At 46.8% G+C, this 16,284-nt stretch overlaps 1 protein-coding gene across 2 annotated transcripts in view; it reads right to left on the bottom strand.

Moving 5' to 3' along the window:
* col4a5 (collagen, type IV, alpha 5 (Alport syndrome)) overlaps window positions 1–16,284 on the bottom strand; it is a 276,713-nt gene that overhangs the window by 68,813 nt on the left and 191,616 nt on the right. For both annotated transcript variants that reach the window (XM_038774450.1, XM_038774451.1), the window contains exons 35-37: window positions 5,868–5,966; window positions 2,050–2,139; window positions 143–282 (exon numbers count right to left, since the gene is read on the bottom strand). In XM_038774450.1, the coding sequence (XP_038630378.1) occupies window positions 143–282; window positions 2,050–2,139; window positions 5,868–5,966 (329 nt within the window). The remainder of the gene's footprint in view (window positions 1–142; window positions 283–2,049; window positions 2,140–5,867; window positions 5,967–16,284) is intronic.

Raw genomic sequence — 16,284 nt, 5'->3', positions numbered from 1 at the left:
TTTCTCAAGTAATGAGACCAAAACTGTACACAGCTGATCAAACCCAGGTTAAAAAAGATTAATTTATTTTATTTACAAGCATTAAAAAACCTAGACGCTTCACATTGAATTTGTTCATTCTCTTCTCAGAAGAAAGGCTTACCTTTTGTCCAGTGGCACCTGGGTATCCTAGTAATGGTCCTCCTGAGTCACCCTTTTCTCCCTGTGAACCTGGGCGACCTGGGGAGCCTGGTTGACCTGGGCGACCAGGATTTCCTGGAGTACCTTTAATGCCTGATGGACCTGTCAGATGTAGAACAGAATTACCTCAACATCCACCATGTCTGCAAAAGATGTATTTTATAATTACATATTCAATTATTAATAATGGCTAGATTAAACAGGAAGCGTAAATTGCTCATAATCTCTTTTTTGCTTTGTACTAGATTTTTAAATATCAGTGATGAATTTCTAAGCAGTGAGGTGAACACCAGGAAAGTGTGACTCTCTAATTTTTCGAATGCCAGGTCACCACCGAGAACTCACAGATCAAGTGCAGCACAAGTTAGATGTAGAATGGTGTTCCCTTCACTCGACCATCACAGCATCAGAATGGTAATATGTCTGAGACGTTCAGATCACAAAGGTCCCAGAGTCAGGCCTTCGCCTGTGTTGACCAATCTGATCTTAGTAGTTTTTGGGAAAGGATCTCCACGCCTGGGTACTAACCGATGACCCTGCTAAAATTTCACATGGAGGATTAGCATCAGGGTCAGCTAAGATGTCTCCCATGGCAACTGGTTGGCCCAAAGCATCAAGGCTGACACATGAACCATGGCCACTTAGGTGAGGTAACGAAGAGAAACCGCAACCTTTGGCATTGTGCTATCACAAGGTGGGGGGGGGGGGTCAATCAACATCTATTGTATGATGGAAACGGAAGGAAGTATTGGTGAAATAAATGAGATTAAGGCTGCCCTTCATTCTTTCCCAATAAACTGCCAAATATTGAACACATCCTCTTTTCACAGTAACTTCATCGCTGTGTTACGTAAGCCTATTTGTGACATGAATCAAGATTATTATTACTACTGCCCCATTCAAGTACATAACATTTTCTCACGAGTCTCTGAGGTAAATGAGTAAGTTAGTTCTCAGGCCCAATAGGTACAGAATTGAGATCAATCAAGAGCATTTCACTGTGGACTCATACAGGTAAAAATGAGAGAATTTCATTCTATAAGCCTCAGGTGGAAAGAGCTTTAACCTGATTCGAATTTAACGATCCCTCCATCCTCAAGCTAAGTACCATAGATTTGGGAGATGCTCATGAAGGGAATATTTTCACACAATTAGTTTTTTCTTACCTTCTCCCAAAAGGAAATTTAATTTATCGTGCCAGTTTTCCAATATTTGCCTTATGAAATATCCATTCCCAGACAGACAGGTCAGGAAAATATGTTTATAGCTCTTTTATGGTGTTCCTCGGATTTCTAGGATAGTTGTGGTGAATGGAGCTGGTGTGAATGGAGGCCCAACAACCCCATGGCAGTGAGATTGCACGGGAATATATTTCTTCTTCTATTATCCTGTTGGTTGGACTACCAAGGAACTGGGCATTATGGTTTATGCCAAATCCCCTGCAGGGATTCCCAGAAGCAGCTTGAAGAAAGAAGCTTACAAGAAGCCGCGCTGCAACCTTTTTTTCACCAACACAACCTTAAGGACTTGGGGCCGCTAGCTATTCCCCACGAGCAGCGACTGCAAGACTGAACCTGCGCTCCCTTTTCCTGTCGAGTTTTCCAGCAATTATCCCAACCAGATCTATGTTCAAACCTAAAACAAGAAACCTCAGTATTCCTAGACCAACGACATCAACCCTTTGCCATGAAAAATTACAGAATGCATGCTGTGTCTGTACAGTCAATACCTCCATACTATTTTGGCCACCAGTAACAATTACTTTTTATACAAAACTCAATAATGGTCAACGGCCCAACTTGATTATTTCAAGCATTTTCTTGTGATTCGAAAGACATTAATTAATAATAAAACATACTCCAAACTTACCTGGCAGACCCATTTCACCTATTGATCCTTTTGGGCCTGATAGCCCGGAAGGTCCTGGTTGTCCTGGGAACCCTGGGTCTCCTTTGGCCCCTACAAAAATAATATTTTAAAAAGGTACCATGATCAATGTTACACTTGTTCGAAAACAGAAATCCAACTGTACAAACGAGGAGCAGGAGGAAGTCATTGGCCCTTCAAGCCTGCTCTGTCATTCAATAAGATTGTGGCTGATCTGACTGTGATCTCCCAGCTACCCCAGGCAACCCATCACTCCTTCCTTTATCAAGAATCTGTCTACCTCTGCCTTGAAAACACTCAAAGATTCTGTTTCCACTTCCTTTTGAGGAAACGAGTTCCAAATACTCACAACCTTCTGAGAGAAGAAAATTTCTTCTCATCTTTCTTAAATGAACAACCTCATATTTTCGAACAGTGACCTCTAGTTCTAGATTCTTCCACAAGAGTAAAAATCCTCTCCACATCGACCCTGTCAACGCCCTGCAGGATTTATATATTTCAATCAAGCTGCCTCTCACTCTTCTAAACTCCAGCAGATTCAAGCCGAGCCTGTGCAATCTTTCCTTGAAACCTAATTCCTAGTACCAGTCTGGTAATACTTCTCTGAACTGCTTCTAATGCATTTACATCCTTCCTTGAATAAGGAGAACAACATTCCAGTAACTTCATTGCAGTGTTAACATAAGCCTACTTGTGACAATAATAAAGATTATTTTTTAATATATATTACAGATGTGGTAAACATAGGAACACAGAGAATAGGCCATTCGGTCCTTCAAGCCAGCACCACCATTCATTATGATCATAGTTGATCAACGTGTTCCCAAGCCCCCCCCCCCCCCCCCCCCCCCCCCCCACCGCTTTTTCTTTGATTCCTTTCGCCCCAAGAGCTATATCTAACTGCTTCTTGAAAACATACATGTTTTGGCCTCAGCTACTTTCTGTGGTAGAATTCCATAGATTCACCAGTCTGTCAGTGAAGAAATATCTCCTCATCTCTATCTTAAATAGTCGACTCCTTATCCTTAGATTGTGACCCCTATCTCTGGACTCCCCCACCAATGGGAACATTCTTCCTGCATCTACCCTGTCTCGCCCTATTAGAATTTTATAGGTTTCTATGAGATCCCCCCTCATTCTTCTAATCTCCAGCACACATAATCCTAACCGATTCAATCTCTCCGCATACGCCAATCCCGCCAGACAGGAATCTGTCTGGTAAACCTTCGCTGCACTCCCTTGAGCGCAAGAACATCTGTCCTCAGGGGCAGCAGGGTAGCATGGTGGTTAGCATAAATGCTTCACAGCTCCAGGGTCCCAGGTTCGATTCCCGGCTGGGTCACTGTCTGTGTGGAGTCTGCACATCCTCCCCCTGTGTGCGTGGGTTTCCTCCGGGTGCTCCGGTTTCCTCCCACAGTCCAAAGATGTGCGGGTTAGGTGGATTGGCCATGCTAAATTTCCCGTAGTGTCCTACAAAAAGTAAGGTTAAGGGGGGGGGTTGTTGGGTTACGGGTATAGGGTGGATACGTGGGTTTGAGTAGGGAGATCATGGCTCGGCACAACATTTGAGGGCCGAAGGGCCTGTTCTGTGCTGTACTGTTCTATGTTCTATAAGGAGACCAAAACTGCACATAATATTCGAGGTGCGGTCTCATCAAGGCCCCTGTATAATTGCAACAAGACATCCCTGGTCCTTTACTTGAATCCTCTCATTATGAAGGCCAACATAGGGGGGCACAGTAGCACAGTGGTTAGCATAGTTGCTTCACAGCTCCAGAGTCCCAGGTTCGATTACCGCTTGGGTCACTGTCTGTGTGGAGTTTGCACTTTCTCCACGTGTCTGCGTGGGTTTCCTCCGGGTGCTCCGGTTTCCTCCCACAGACCAAAGATGTGCTGGTTAGGTGGATTGGCCATGCTAAATTGCCCCTTAGTGTCCAAAAGATTAGGTAGGGTTACTGGGTTACAGGGATAAGGTGGAGGTGTGGGCTTAGGTAGGGTGCAGACTCGATGGGCCAAATGGCCTCCTTCTGCATTGTAAATTCCATGATACCATTTGCCTTCAATTTTAACTTGCGCCTGGTGCCAAGTAATGGGTATCGCCAGGACCCCAGCAGCCAAACATGCTGAAGAGTCCTCCCAGAGAGCAAACCAGGAATTAAAATGTACTGATTATCTTTCACTTTTTATAAATTTTACAAAGAGAAAATATGGGAGCATATACACTTGAATCTGAAATATCATAAACGAGCTTTAAAAATACATCTATATTTTAAATTATGGATTTTTATCGCAGTGGAAGAATGTGACATGCCGGATTCTCTGGACCCCTCCAGCCGCATGTTTATCGGCGGCATCGCGTCTGCTGGCAGCGGCATTCTCTGCTCCCCTTGGGGGAAACCCACGGTCGGGAGTCTGCTGCCGGTGGCACCACCAAATCCAGCCGCCAGCGAACAGCCAGGGAATTCCAGTCTATATAGATGGGTTTTTTTTTTTTCCAGTGCCAGAAAAATTCCACGGTACTAGTTATGATTTGGTATGTCATGAAAACAAAGTTAAACATCACATTTAACCTGATTACTGCGACTTCCCTCCTGACAGGGAATCAAGGTACCGGGTTCAACTTTTTTGCTGCATCAAAAATGTGCCGTCAATTGGTAAGATGCGCGGGCAGCGCGGTGGCACAGTGGTTAGCACTGCTGCCTCACGGCGCTGAGGTCCTAGGTTCAATCCCGGCCCCGGGTCACTGTCCGTGTGGAGTTTGCACATTCTCCCCGTGTTTGCGTGGGTTTGGCCTCCACAACCCAAAGATGCGCAGGGTAGGTGGATTGGCCCCTTAATTGGAACAAATTAATTGGGTACTCAACATTTTTTTTTAAATTGGAAAGATATGCACAAGCCCGGGAACCGTGTGTGCTCTTTTCTCCCTTGTGTTGCCAGAAAACAAGTATGTCCGGCCACAGGAACGGGGGCTCAGTGCTAGGAGCAGCCAACACTGAGGACTCGGAGCAATGCTTAACATTTTCAGGAGGTTTAAATGGTGATATCCTCATGTAAATTTCTCGTCAATTCAGGGATTTCTAATAGATTTGCATTATGTTGGTGTATAATCCGAGCTCCTTTTGAGGACTATCCTGGATCGGATGCACCTCTCAGATGATACCGCTCAACTTTAAGTTGGTATAGACATAGCCTAAAGATGCTAAATGTGCCTGAAGGACAGATCCATCTCACCCCAAAGGAAAGGTGCCGGATGAGAGTGTTTACCATCCTCCATGTAGCCTTTTTAACGATTCAGCTCTGGGTCACTGTCCGTGTGCAGTTTGCACATTCTCCCTGTGTCTGCGTGGGACTCACCCAGGCCGATTGGGTAATAGCACATCGGAAGCTGAAACCTCTGGTGCAGTCCTTGCACTGGGACCTCCAGAGGATGGTTTCCCAATGTATCTTCTGGGGTACCTCTTGGGTATCTCCTCCCAAAACCAACATCAATTCTGAACTATATGGACGTTTAGTAAAGAACTGAACATGCAATTCGCAGGTGGTAAATGCTAACAGCTTGCCCATCGCTGTAACTGCAAAATCCAGGCCATGGCGAGCATGAAAAATCAATCAGAATAATACACATTGCTTGTTAATCCATAACGGGACATGGAACAGACGGAACAAGTATCTTCACCAATTGACAGATCTGGGTGGACTTGAGGCACCACCCCATTCCCACCACCCCAATATTCTTCCTTGTGTATTCCTTCCAAATGTAATCCTGACAGTCTTGAGAGCACAAAGTTTTCTGTGCTTACCTGGACCTCCTGGCAATCCTGGTAAACCATCTTGTCCTGGTGCTCCGGGATCACCAGATAAACCTAAGAAACCCTTTGGGCCAGGACCTCCAGGTGTACCTGAGAAATAGAAACAAAGATATAAGCTTCATAAACAAATTCCTATAAATGGGTATTTGATCAGTTAGGTCACCGTCTACCAGCGCCATTTTAATTCTGATGGAATATGAATAGCAGCTGTATGTTCAAATTTTAATCTATCCCTATTGTGCTACAAGTGACAATTCTAACCAAGGCCATACTCAAGAACCACTTTCAAGGACTAGTGCAGCACAGCTTGATGGAGCATCTTACTGCCCATTATTTATCAGCAAGCTTATAATTTCAACAATGGCTGTCTAAGTAATGCCAGGCGCAGCAAGGCTATGTAGATGCACAGCTACGCTGGAAGAAAATAAATAACATTGTAGCATCAATTAAATATTTTTATTTCAATAGGAATTTTCAGTTTCTCTATGGATGCTTTTTTTTACAATCCTCGACATATTCTCTTCGCTGTTGTCAGATGCCTTTAGTCACCTACAGTGTGCCTCCTTTCATAGCAGAACTGACAGAAAGCCTCTCGGCCTTGGCTGCCAACGATACAAGACAAAAGTGTGACAAGTCCACACCAGAGAGCTGCTCTATGCTGACGATGCCGCACTAACATTCCACATTGAGGAGCATCTTCAGCAGCAAATGGGCAGACGCACTCAAACCTCAAATGGGCAGCACGGTGGCACAGTGGTTAGCACTGTGGCTGCACAGCGCCAGGGTCCTAGGTTCGATTCCCGGCTAGGTCACTGTCTGTGCGGATTCTGCATGTTCTCCCCTTATCTGCGTGGGTTTGCTCCGGGTGCTCCGGTTTCCTCCCACTAGTCCCGAAAGACGAGCTGGTAGATGAATTGGACATTCTGAATTCTCCCTCTGTGTATCCGAACAGGCGCCGGAATGTGGCGACGAGGGGCTTTTCACAGCAACTTCATTGCAATGTAAGCCTACTTGTGACAATAAAGATTATTTTTAAAAACCTGTAAATAGTTTGGTTTGACCATCAGCATCAGAAAGGCAAATGTCATGACCATGCTGCCCGTTCCACCATCTAGCAGCACTGACAATGTGATGCTGAAAGCTGCTGACAGCTTCACATATCTAAGCTTCTCAGTCACCAACAATCTGTCACTTGATGTCAATCTGTCACTCGGGCAGCACGGTAGCATGGTGGTTAGCATAAATGCTTCACAGCTCCAGGGTCCCAGGTTCGATTCCCGGCTGGGTCACTGTCTGTGTGGAGTCTGCATGTCCTCCCCGTGTGTGCGTGGGTTTCCTCCGGGTGCTCCGGTTTCCTCCCACAGTCCAAAGATGTGCGGGTTAGGTGGATTGGCCATGCTAAATTGCCCGTAGTGTCCTAAAAAGTAAGGTTAAGGGGGGGGTTGTTTGGTTACGGATATCGGGTGGATACGTGGGTTTGAGTAGGGTGATCATTGCTCGGCACAACATCGAGGGCCGGAGGGCCTGTTCTGTGCTGTACTGTTCTATGCTGAAATCAACGCAAACACTACGAAAGCTGCAGCTGTCATGTCCAAGTTGAGTGTGAGAGTGTGGACCAACAGCAACCTGACTGAGAACATAAAACTGCGGGTCTACCAAGCCTGGGTCCTCAATGTTTCCTCTACAGTAGTGAGACCCAAACAACATGTGCTACACAGGAGTGGAGGCTGAATAGTTTCCACCTCACTGTCTCAAGGCGTATCCTTTGCATCTCTTGGCATAACAAGGTCACCCACTCAGGGATCCTGGAGTCTACTCATTCCATCAGTATACGGTCATTGTTGAGGGAACAACATCTGAGCTGACTCAGCCCTGTCCATCGGATAGTTGGTTACTGTAAAACCAATGACATTCTAGAAGGCGAACTAGCCCCTGTCACAACCAGCTGTGTGTTCATACCTCCGCTGCAAGGACATCGGCGAGCAAGATATGAAGATGGTGGACATTCACATTGACGACTGGAAGACAGTTGCCGCCACTGTGACCTTTGAAGGCTGACCATTTGGAGGGGCATTGGAAGGGGTGCAGCAAAATTGAACAGACTGTTGGCCAAGAGAGCCAAGAGAAAACAAGCCAGTAAATCCAGCACCATCTCTAACTGCAGCAAATATGGCAGAGATTACCATGCCAGAGTCGGGCTCTTGAGCCACACCAGAGTTTAACACAGAATTGAACACCAAGATGCAAACCATCGTCTCATGAGAGAGAAGGCCGCCAAGAGTGGGTGCCTTGATAGTTGTGCTCCTCAACAGATTCCAGTTGTCTTCTGTTGCTCGGGAACAAGGTTTGAAGACTGAGCTCACTAAACGTCAGCTCCACCAATGTGTAGCATGCGTTGTTTGGGTCTCACTACTGTAGAACAGTGCATTAAGGGGAGGCAATGGCGTAGTGGTCATGTCACTGGACTCGTAATGCAGAGGCCTAGGTAATGCACTGGGAACCTGGGTTCAAATCCCAACAGGGCAGATGGTGGAATTTGAATTCAATGAAAATGTAGAATTTAAAGTCACATAACGACCATGAAACCATTGTCAATTGTTGTAAAAACCCATCTGGCTCACTAATGTCCTTTAGGCAGGGAAATCGACCATCCTTACCTGGTCTGGCTTACATGTGACTCCCCACCCACAGCAATTTGTTTGACTCTTAAATGCTGTCACAGATGGGCAATAAATGCTGGTCCAGCCAGAGAAGCCCGCATCCCATGAACGAATAAAGAAAACAATCTGGACAAAACTGAAAACGGAACTCAAGAGGCCCATGAAGCAGCACGGTTGCTGAGGCTATGAAATGCTAGGACACAGGTTCAAATCCCAAACTTTCCATGCACTGAGTTACCACAGGATGGCACTGTGTCTTACAGCGCCAGGGACCCATCTTCAATTCCGACCTCGGGTGTCTGTGTGGAGTTTGCACTTTCTTCTCATGTCTGCGTGGGTTTCCTCCGGGTTCTCTGGTTTCCTCCCAGAGTCGAAAGGTGGGAGTAGGTGATCAGGCGGTGGAGTAGGTTGGTCTTTCGGAGGTTCGGTGCAGGTTCGATGGGCCGAATGGCTTCCTCCTGCGCTGTCAGAATTCTATGGATTTATGCAACCATGTCTCTTGAATAGCATTGACAGATCAATGAGGCATTAAAATAGTTCTTGATGCAGCGATCAGTATATGGATTGAGCCCACGCTGCTGGCCACAGATCAGCCATGATCCCATTGAATGACAGAACAGACTTGAGGGGCTGAATGGCCCACTCCTGCTCCTATGCTAGCGTTTTTCTGCATCACACACTAGCCATCTAAACTGGCCCTCGAAATGTATTTGGCACATTTAATGGAATAAACTGCCTCAAGATGTTTCATTGAATCACAGATTGCTTACGGCACCGAAAGAGGCCACTTGGCCCATCGTGGCTGGGCTAGAAAAACGAGCCACTTTCCAGCATTTGGTCCATAACCCTACAGGTTGTAGCACTTGAGGCCCACATCGAGACACAGTGGGTGGGATTTTCTGCACAACCTGCCCTGTGTTTCCCAGTGGCACAGGCGGCCTATCTCTGGCCGGCAATGGGATCTTTTGGTCTCGCCGTTGTCAACAGCGATTCCTGTTGAATGCCCTCCTCACTGTCAGGAAACCCTCAGGAGAAGTGTGCCGGCAGCAGAAGAACCCGCTGACATGAACAGCTGGAAAGTTTGGCCATTTTAAACGAGTTGAGGGTTTCTGCCTCTACTACCCTTTGAGGTGACGAGTTCCAAAAGCCTACAACCCTCTGGATGAAAAAGCTTTTCCTCATCTCCCCTCTAATGGACGGGATTCTCTGATCCTGAGGCTACGTGGTGTTGACACCGTCGCGTTTCTGGACGGCGCCAACACAGCCCAGGATCAGCAATTCTGGCCCCAACAGGGGACCAGCAGGGCGCTGGAGTGGTTCACGCCGCTCCAGCTACTGATCCGGCCGTGGAATGGGTGGCGGTAGATGCGCGCATGCGACGCGAACCCGCGCATGTGCAGTTCCGCCGGCACGATTTCCGCGCATGCGCGGTGTCTCTCTTGTCCGCACCGGCCCCGACCCAACATGACGCAGGGGTACAGGCGCCAGCGTGGAAGAAAGGAGGCCGGGAGACCGGTGGGTCCCGCTCGTGGGCCAGGCCACGTCGGAGCCCCCCCCCCCCCCCCCCCCCGCCCCCGGGATCGGACCCCCCTCCCCCCCACAGGCCACCACCCGACCCTTCAACACCGAAATCCCACCGGCTCAGAGCATGTTAGAACGGCGCCGGCGGGACTTTTTTTTCTTCTGGCCGTTCAGCCCACCCGGGCCGGAGAATCGCAGGGGGGGGGGGGGCGCTTAGAGAGGCCCCCGACTGGCGCCGCGCCGATCACGCCGGCCCCAATGGCGCCGATTCTCCGCTCTGTGGAGAATCCGGGGCGCGATTCGCGCGGCCCCCTGCCGATTCTCCGACCCGGCGCGGTGTCGGAGAATCCCGCCCAATATTTCTACCAATCACTGTAAATCCATACCCCTAGTTACTGACCTCTCTGCTGAAGTAAATAAACCTTTCCCATCCATTCTATCCAGGTCTCTCACAATTTTGTGCATCTTAATCACATCTCCTCTCAGCCTCTTCTTTTCCAAGGAGAGCAATACCAGCCTATCCAATCTTTCTTCATAGCTGCAATGTTCCAGTCCTGGTAACATCTGCATAAATCTCCTCTGTCCCCTCTCTAATGCAATTCCATCATTGTTCTAATGAGGAGGCCAGAGGTGCACATAGTACTCAGGTTGTGGCCTGACTAATGTTTTATACAGTTTCAGCTTAACTTCCCTGCTCCTGATATTCTACACCTTGGCTAATAAATTAAAGGACACCATTTTACTTCTCAGCCACTTCATCGATCTGTCCTGCTACCTTCAGGGATCTGTGGGCATTCAGTCAAGAAGGCCCCCTCACTTCCTCTACACCTCTCAGTATCTTCGATTTATTAGGTGAACTGGCCATGCTAAATTGCCCTTAGTGTCCAAAAAGGTTAATTGGGTTAAGGGGATGGGGTGAAGGAGGCGTGTGCTTGAGTGGGGTGCTCTTTCCAAGGGCCGATGCAGACTCGATGGGCCGAATGACTGCACTGTAAATTATATGAAAAGAATGATTAGAGGGGCAGCGAGGTTTAGGGAGGCAATTCAAAGGTTTGTGTCCGTCGAACACCCGGCCATTTAGGGAGGAGTGAATTGAATTGAGAATGATCAAAAAGCTGAAATTAGAGGAGCCCAGATACGTCAGAGGGCTGTAGAGCTAACGAAGATTACAGAGATGGTGATGTGGCATGGCAATGGAAGAATCTGTGAGCAAGGATGAGAATGCTTAAATCGAGAGGTTGCTTCATGTAAACCCAACATAGGCAAGCAAGCACAGGGGCAATGGGTGATTGAAACATGGGTGAGTTGGGATGTGGCCAATGGAGTATTAGATGACTTCAAATTTACAGAGGGTATGACATGGGAGACTTGATAGGAGTTAGCTGGAATAGTCGAGTCTAGAGATAATAACGGCATGGATGATGGTAGCAGATGAGCTGAGGCAGTGATAGAATCAGGCAATATTACGGAGGTGGAATCAGACAGTCTTAGTGATGCCGCGGATATGTCAGATCAGAATCAAATATGACACCATGGTCCACTAGACGATCATTTCATGTTGCATGACCTCATATGTACACAGTATATGCAATAATGTCACTAAATCAATGCTTGTTTATCCCGGAATCTGGCTTTTAGTTCCAGGTTCCAGAAGGAAAATCTAAAGGAAAGAGGAAGACACATCTGCACATACTAACCAATATTAAAAATCAAATCACCTAAACTTCACTGGGACCAGTCTAGACTAACAATCAATGCCTGTTTGCGAACAAGTTAAGATTCATGAGCATTAAGGACCAATCTTTTTCCCTCCAACTCCCCTCTTCAATTCAAATTAAGTGCACATTATTTTCCAAGTTCCTATGAATCTAGTGTTACCAAAGTTTACAATTGCTGAAGGGCTTTAAAGCATGAGTTCTGAGGTAGTTCTTGAGGAAAGTCAAAGCAGTCATCTACCTCTATCCTCCCACTCGGACACATCTTATTTTAAGAACAGCCCTATGAATCCAGACCAAAAGCAGAAAGAAAAATAGCCATCCAAAACATCATCCAAAATAACCACCATCAATCAGCCTTTGAAAATTCTCAATGACTAGGTATTTCAAATAAGCTTTTTCTGAATTCCGCTTTCTGGCGGCAACAATGGATCATATAAAAGCTAATTTCTAATTCTGATTTGATAAGAGTCAATTCCCTTCTGGTTTTGGTGGAATGTCAAGATATGTGTGTGCTCGTGACTTTATTACGTGATGACATATGTATGTACACATGTGCAATGATGCTACTGATGTAATGTATTCCATAACCTGACTTTTAGTTCCAAATTCTGGAATGTAAAAACCTGAGGCAACATCTTCAAGTGCTTAGAAGAGTTGAGGAGGGAGTTTATGTGATGTGTCATGTCCACTATCTGACCTCCGGCATCAAAAGAGTGATGAAGATGTTATCCAGGCAACACTGTAACAAACGTTAATAAGTTATTTCACTAAATTATTTCAAGGGCTCAATTTTACGAGCGGGCTTATTGGTTGGCCCCCCTGAAGGATTTCTGGATGCCAGTCAATTCACATTAAACAAATCCACCCTACAGCAACAACACACTGCTGACAGCATGTACAAGGTGAGGGTGGGACCTCCGCCCCTTAGTGGGAGGAGTCTCTGAGAGCTGCCCACCAATCTGATTGCCCAGCAGCTCTAGCTGTCCCAGAAGGATCAAATCTTGGCAGATGGTGCAGTTGAGATAGCAAGCAGACTTAATGATGAGTGAGATATGGCCATGGGAGAAAGGAAAGTTTGGGATTCTCTTCAGGGAAGGATTGAGGGGAGGGGAGATGGGGGGGATGGGTGATTTGGAGGCAAGACAGAGAGAAACAAAGGGGGATTATCATCTTATGGAGGGAGGGGGTTGGCCCCGTTCGGCACAGGGCACTTGCTGTTTCCCCTCTTCCTTCCCACCTTTTAAGCAGTTTACTTTAAAAAAGCGACCTACCCAATCCCACCAGCCTGCCCATGCCAACCATATTTTGGCATGGGCACTGTATTATTCAGGTGAATAGACTTTGTAATGAGTTCAACTGACCATACTGTGGACAACTGCATGCTAAAGAAAGCAGTACGTACGCTTCCAACCAGAAACCATGGCTCAATCAAAAGACTGACTCCCTACTGAAGGACAGATCTGAGGCATTCAAGTCAGACAACCCTGACCTATACAAGAAATCCAGGTACGACCTCCGCAAAGCCATCCGAGATGCCAAGAGAGAATATCAAACCAAGTTAGAGTCACAGACAGACTCTCGGCGATTGTGGCAAGGACTAAACAACATAACGGGCTACAAAGCGAAGCCGAGCAGTATCTCCGGCAGCAGCGCACCCCTCCCCGATGAACTCAATGCATTTTATGCTCGGTTCGAGCAGGTAACTAACAATCCGCTATCGAGTGCCCCAGCAGCCCATAACTCACCCATACCCACCATCACAGCTTCCAAAGTCAGATCGGCCTTCCTGAAAGTGAACCCTCGGAAGGCGACGGGCCCGGACGGGATCCCTGGTCGTGCACTCAGAGCCTGCGCGGACCAGCTGGCAGAGGTATTCGCAGACATCTTTAACCTGTCCCTACTCCACTCTGAGGTCCCCACCTGCTTCAAGACCACCACCATTGGTGCCAAAGAAGAACCAGGCAACGTGCCTCAATGACTACCGTCCGGTGGCCCTGACTTCGGTCGTAATGAAGTGCTTCGAGAGGTTGATCATGAAGCGCATCAGCTCCATACTCCCTGAACACCTTGATCCACTGCAATTTGCATACTGTCGCAACCGATCCACAGCAGACGCCATTTCCCTGGCCCTACACTCATCCCTAGAGCATCTCGAAAACAAGGATTCCTACATCAGACTCCTATTTATTGACTGCAGCTTCGCCTTCAACACCATAATCCCAGCCAAGCTCATATCAAAGCTCCAAAACCTAGGACTTGGCTCCCCACTCTACAACTGGATCCTCAATTTCCTGACCAACCGACCACAATCAATAAGAATGAACAACAACACCTCCTCCACAATAGTCCTCAATACCGGGGCCCTGCATGGCTGCGTACTTAGCCTCCTACTCTACTCCCTGTACACACACAACTGTGTAGCAAAATTTGGTTCCAACTTCATCGACAAGTTTGCTGACGATACGACCAAAGTGGGCCGGATCTCGAATAACGACGAGTCAGAATACAGGAGGGAGACAGAGAACCTAATGGAGTGGTGCAGCGACAACAATCTCTCCCTCAATGCCAGCAAAACTAAAGACTGGTCATTGACTTCAGGAAGCAAAGTACTGTACACACCCCTGTCAGCATCAACGGGGCCGAGGTGGAGATGGTTCACAGTTTCAAATTCCTACACCTCCAAAAATCTGTCCTGGTCCACCCACGTCGCGCTACCACCAAGAAAGCACAACAGCGCCTGTACTTCCTAAGGAAACTAAGGAAATTTGGCATGTCCACACTGACTCTTACCAACTTTACAGATGCACCATAGAAAGCATCCTATCTGGCTGCATCACAGCCTGGTATGGCAACTGCTCGGCCCCGGACCGCAAGAAGCTTCAGAGTCCATCACACGAACCAGTCCATCACACGAACCTACCTCCCATCCATTGACTCCATTTACACCTCCCGCTGCCTGGGGAAAGTGGGCAATATAATCAAAGACCCCTCCCACCCGGCTTACTCACTATTCCAACTTCTTCCATCGGACAGGAGATACAGAAGTCCGAGAACACACACGAACAGACTCAAAAACAGCTTCTTCTCCGATGTTACCAGACTCCTAAATGACCCTCTTATGGACTGACCTCATTAAACTATACCCTGTATGCTTCATCCGATGCCGGTGCTTATATAGTTACATTGTGTACCTTGTATTGCCCTATTATGTATTTTCTTTTATTCTCTTTTCTTCCCATGTACTTAATGATCTGTTGAGCTGCTCACAGAAAAATACTTTTCACTGTACCTCGGTACACGTGACAGTAAACAAATCCAATCCAATCCAATACTTATTTATTTAAAAATGGTGGATAGGCTTCCAGTTTTGGTACCCACAATCGTATTTGGAGGAACAGCTTGGAGGTGCCAGGGGGGTGGTGGGCTTGCCATCCACCTGTACCTTACGTGTTCCCCCCACCCCCCAACTCCCCACCTCTCCAAAAACATATTTGGCGGGGGCCATTAGATCTAGCCCCAGGTAAAATAAACTGAAATGACTCAGTGAAGCAACGTGAAAGCATTTGTTGTTTATATTGGAAATAAAGAAGGAAGGAATGAAATGTCCATTAAAAACTTTCATACTGCCAAATGATGATAGGCTCAAAATTTACATAATGGTGTATATATATGGATAACCTTGCTAATGGCTCCACTAATAAAATAGACACAATACAAATGATAGCGATATACATGTCATTGCAATTAACACAAAATTTAATTTTAACATTAGCTGTTTTATATTTGTTCAGCTTTAAAAATACTATGTGCTTTATGATGCACTGTGCTTTTTCAAACGTATACTTTAGTAGTGAACACTTTGCAGTGCCCCCCCCCCCCCCCCCCCCCCCCCCCACTTGCTGGGGTTAGTTCATATTCCTCAAGCCAATAGGATCCAGACAGGTTAGAACAAAAACATACTGAAAATCCCCTGCTTTTATTAAATTGCCAATTAAAGTGAACACTACAGATCCCTGTTGATACCTCGTGCGGCTAAATCTCTCTTCTGCCAAATCACCAGCATTAGTTGCTAAGTATTGAATTTCACCAATCACACAACAGCGCCCTTCTCAAGCTCTTCTGCAACCAATAAGTAGGGATGTATTATGAAATGCTATGTGTATACAATATTGTCCATCGAAGCCTCTAGTACCGCTCACATCGGCAGAAGGCTGGATCTTAATTCCATCACAGATTTCAGGCACCTTACATACACCCACACCAACATTGAGCAAATAGGTACGTTGCCAGGGCAACCCCGTGTCACATTGCTGGAGGGCAGAGAAAGCATCTGAAGTCCTACCGAGCATTCACAAACACTGTTTATATGCAGATATCATATCAGGGTTAACATGCACCCATATTCAAGGGGCTGGATTGATGTGTTCCGAATAAATATAAAGACAGACAAGGCACCATCTTTACTTCTACCCTCCCCCCAAGTTACACATGCTGGTTAATTCCAGGCAG

This window comes from Scyliorhinus canicula, chromosome 17 (genome assembly GCF_902713615.1).
Source record: "Scyliorhinus canicula chromosome 17, sScyCan1.1, whole genome shotgun sequence".
NCBI classification, from domain to species: Eukaryota; Metazoa; Chordata; class Chondrichthyes; order Carcharhiniformes; family Scyliorhinidae; genus Scyliorhinus; species Scyliorhinus canicula.
This window is presented reverse-complemented; position numbering and strand designations above follow the sequence as displayed.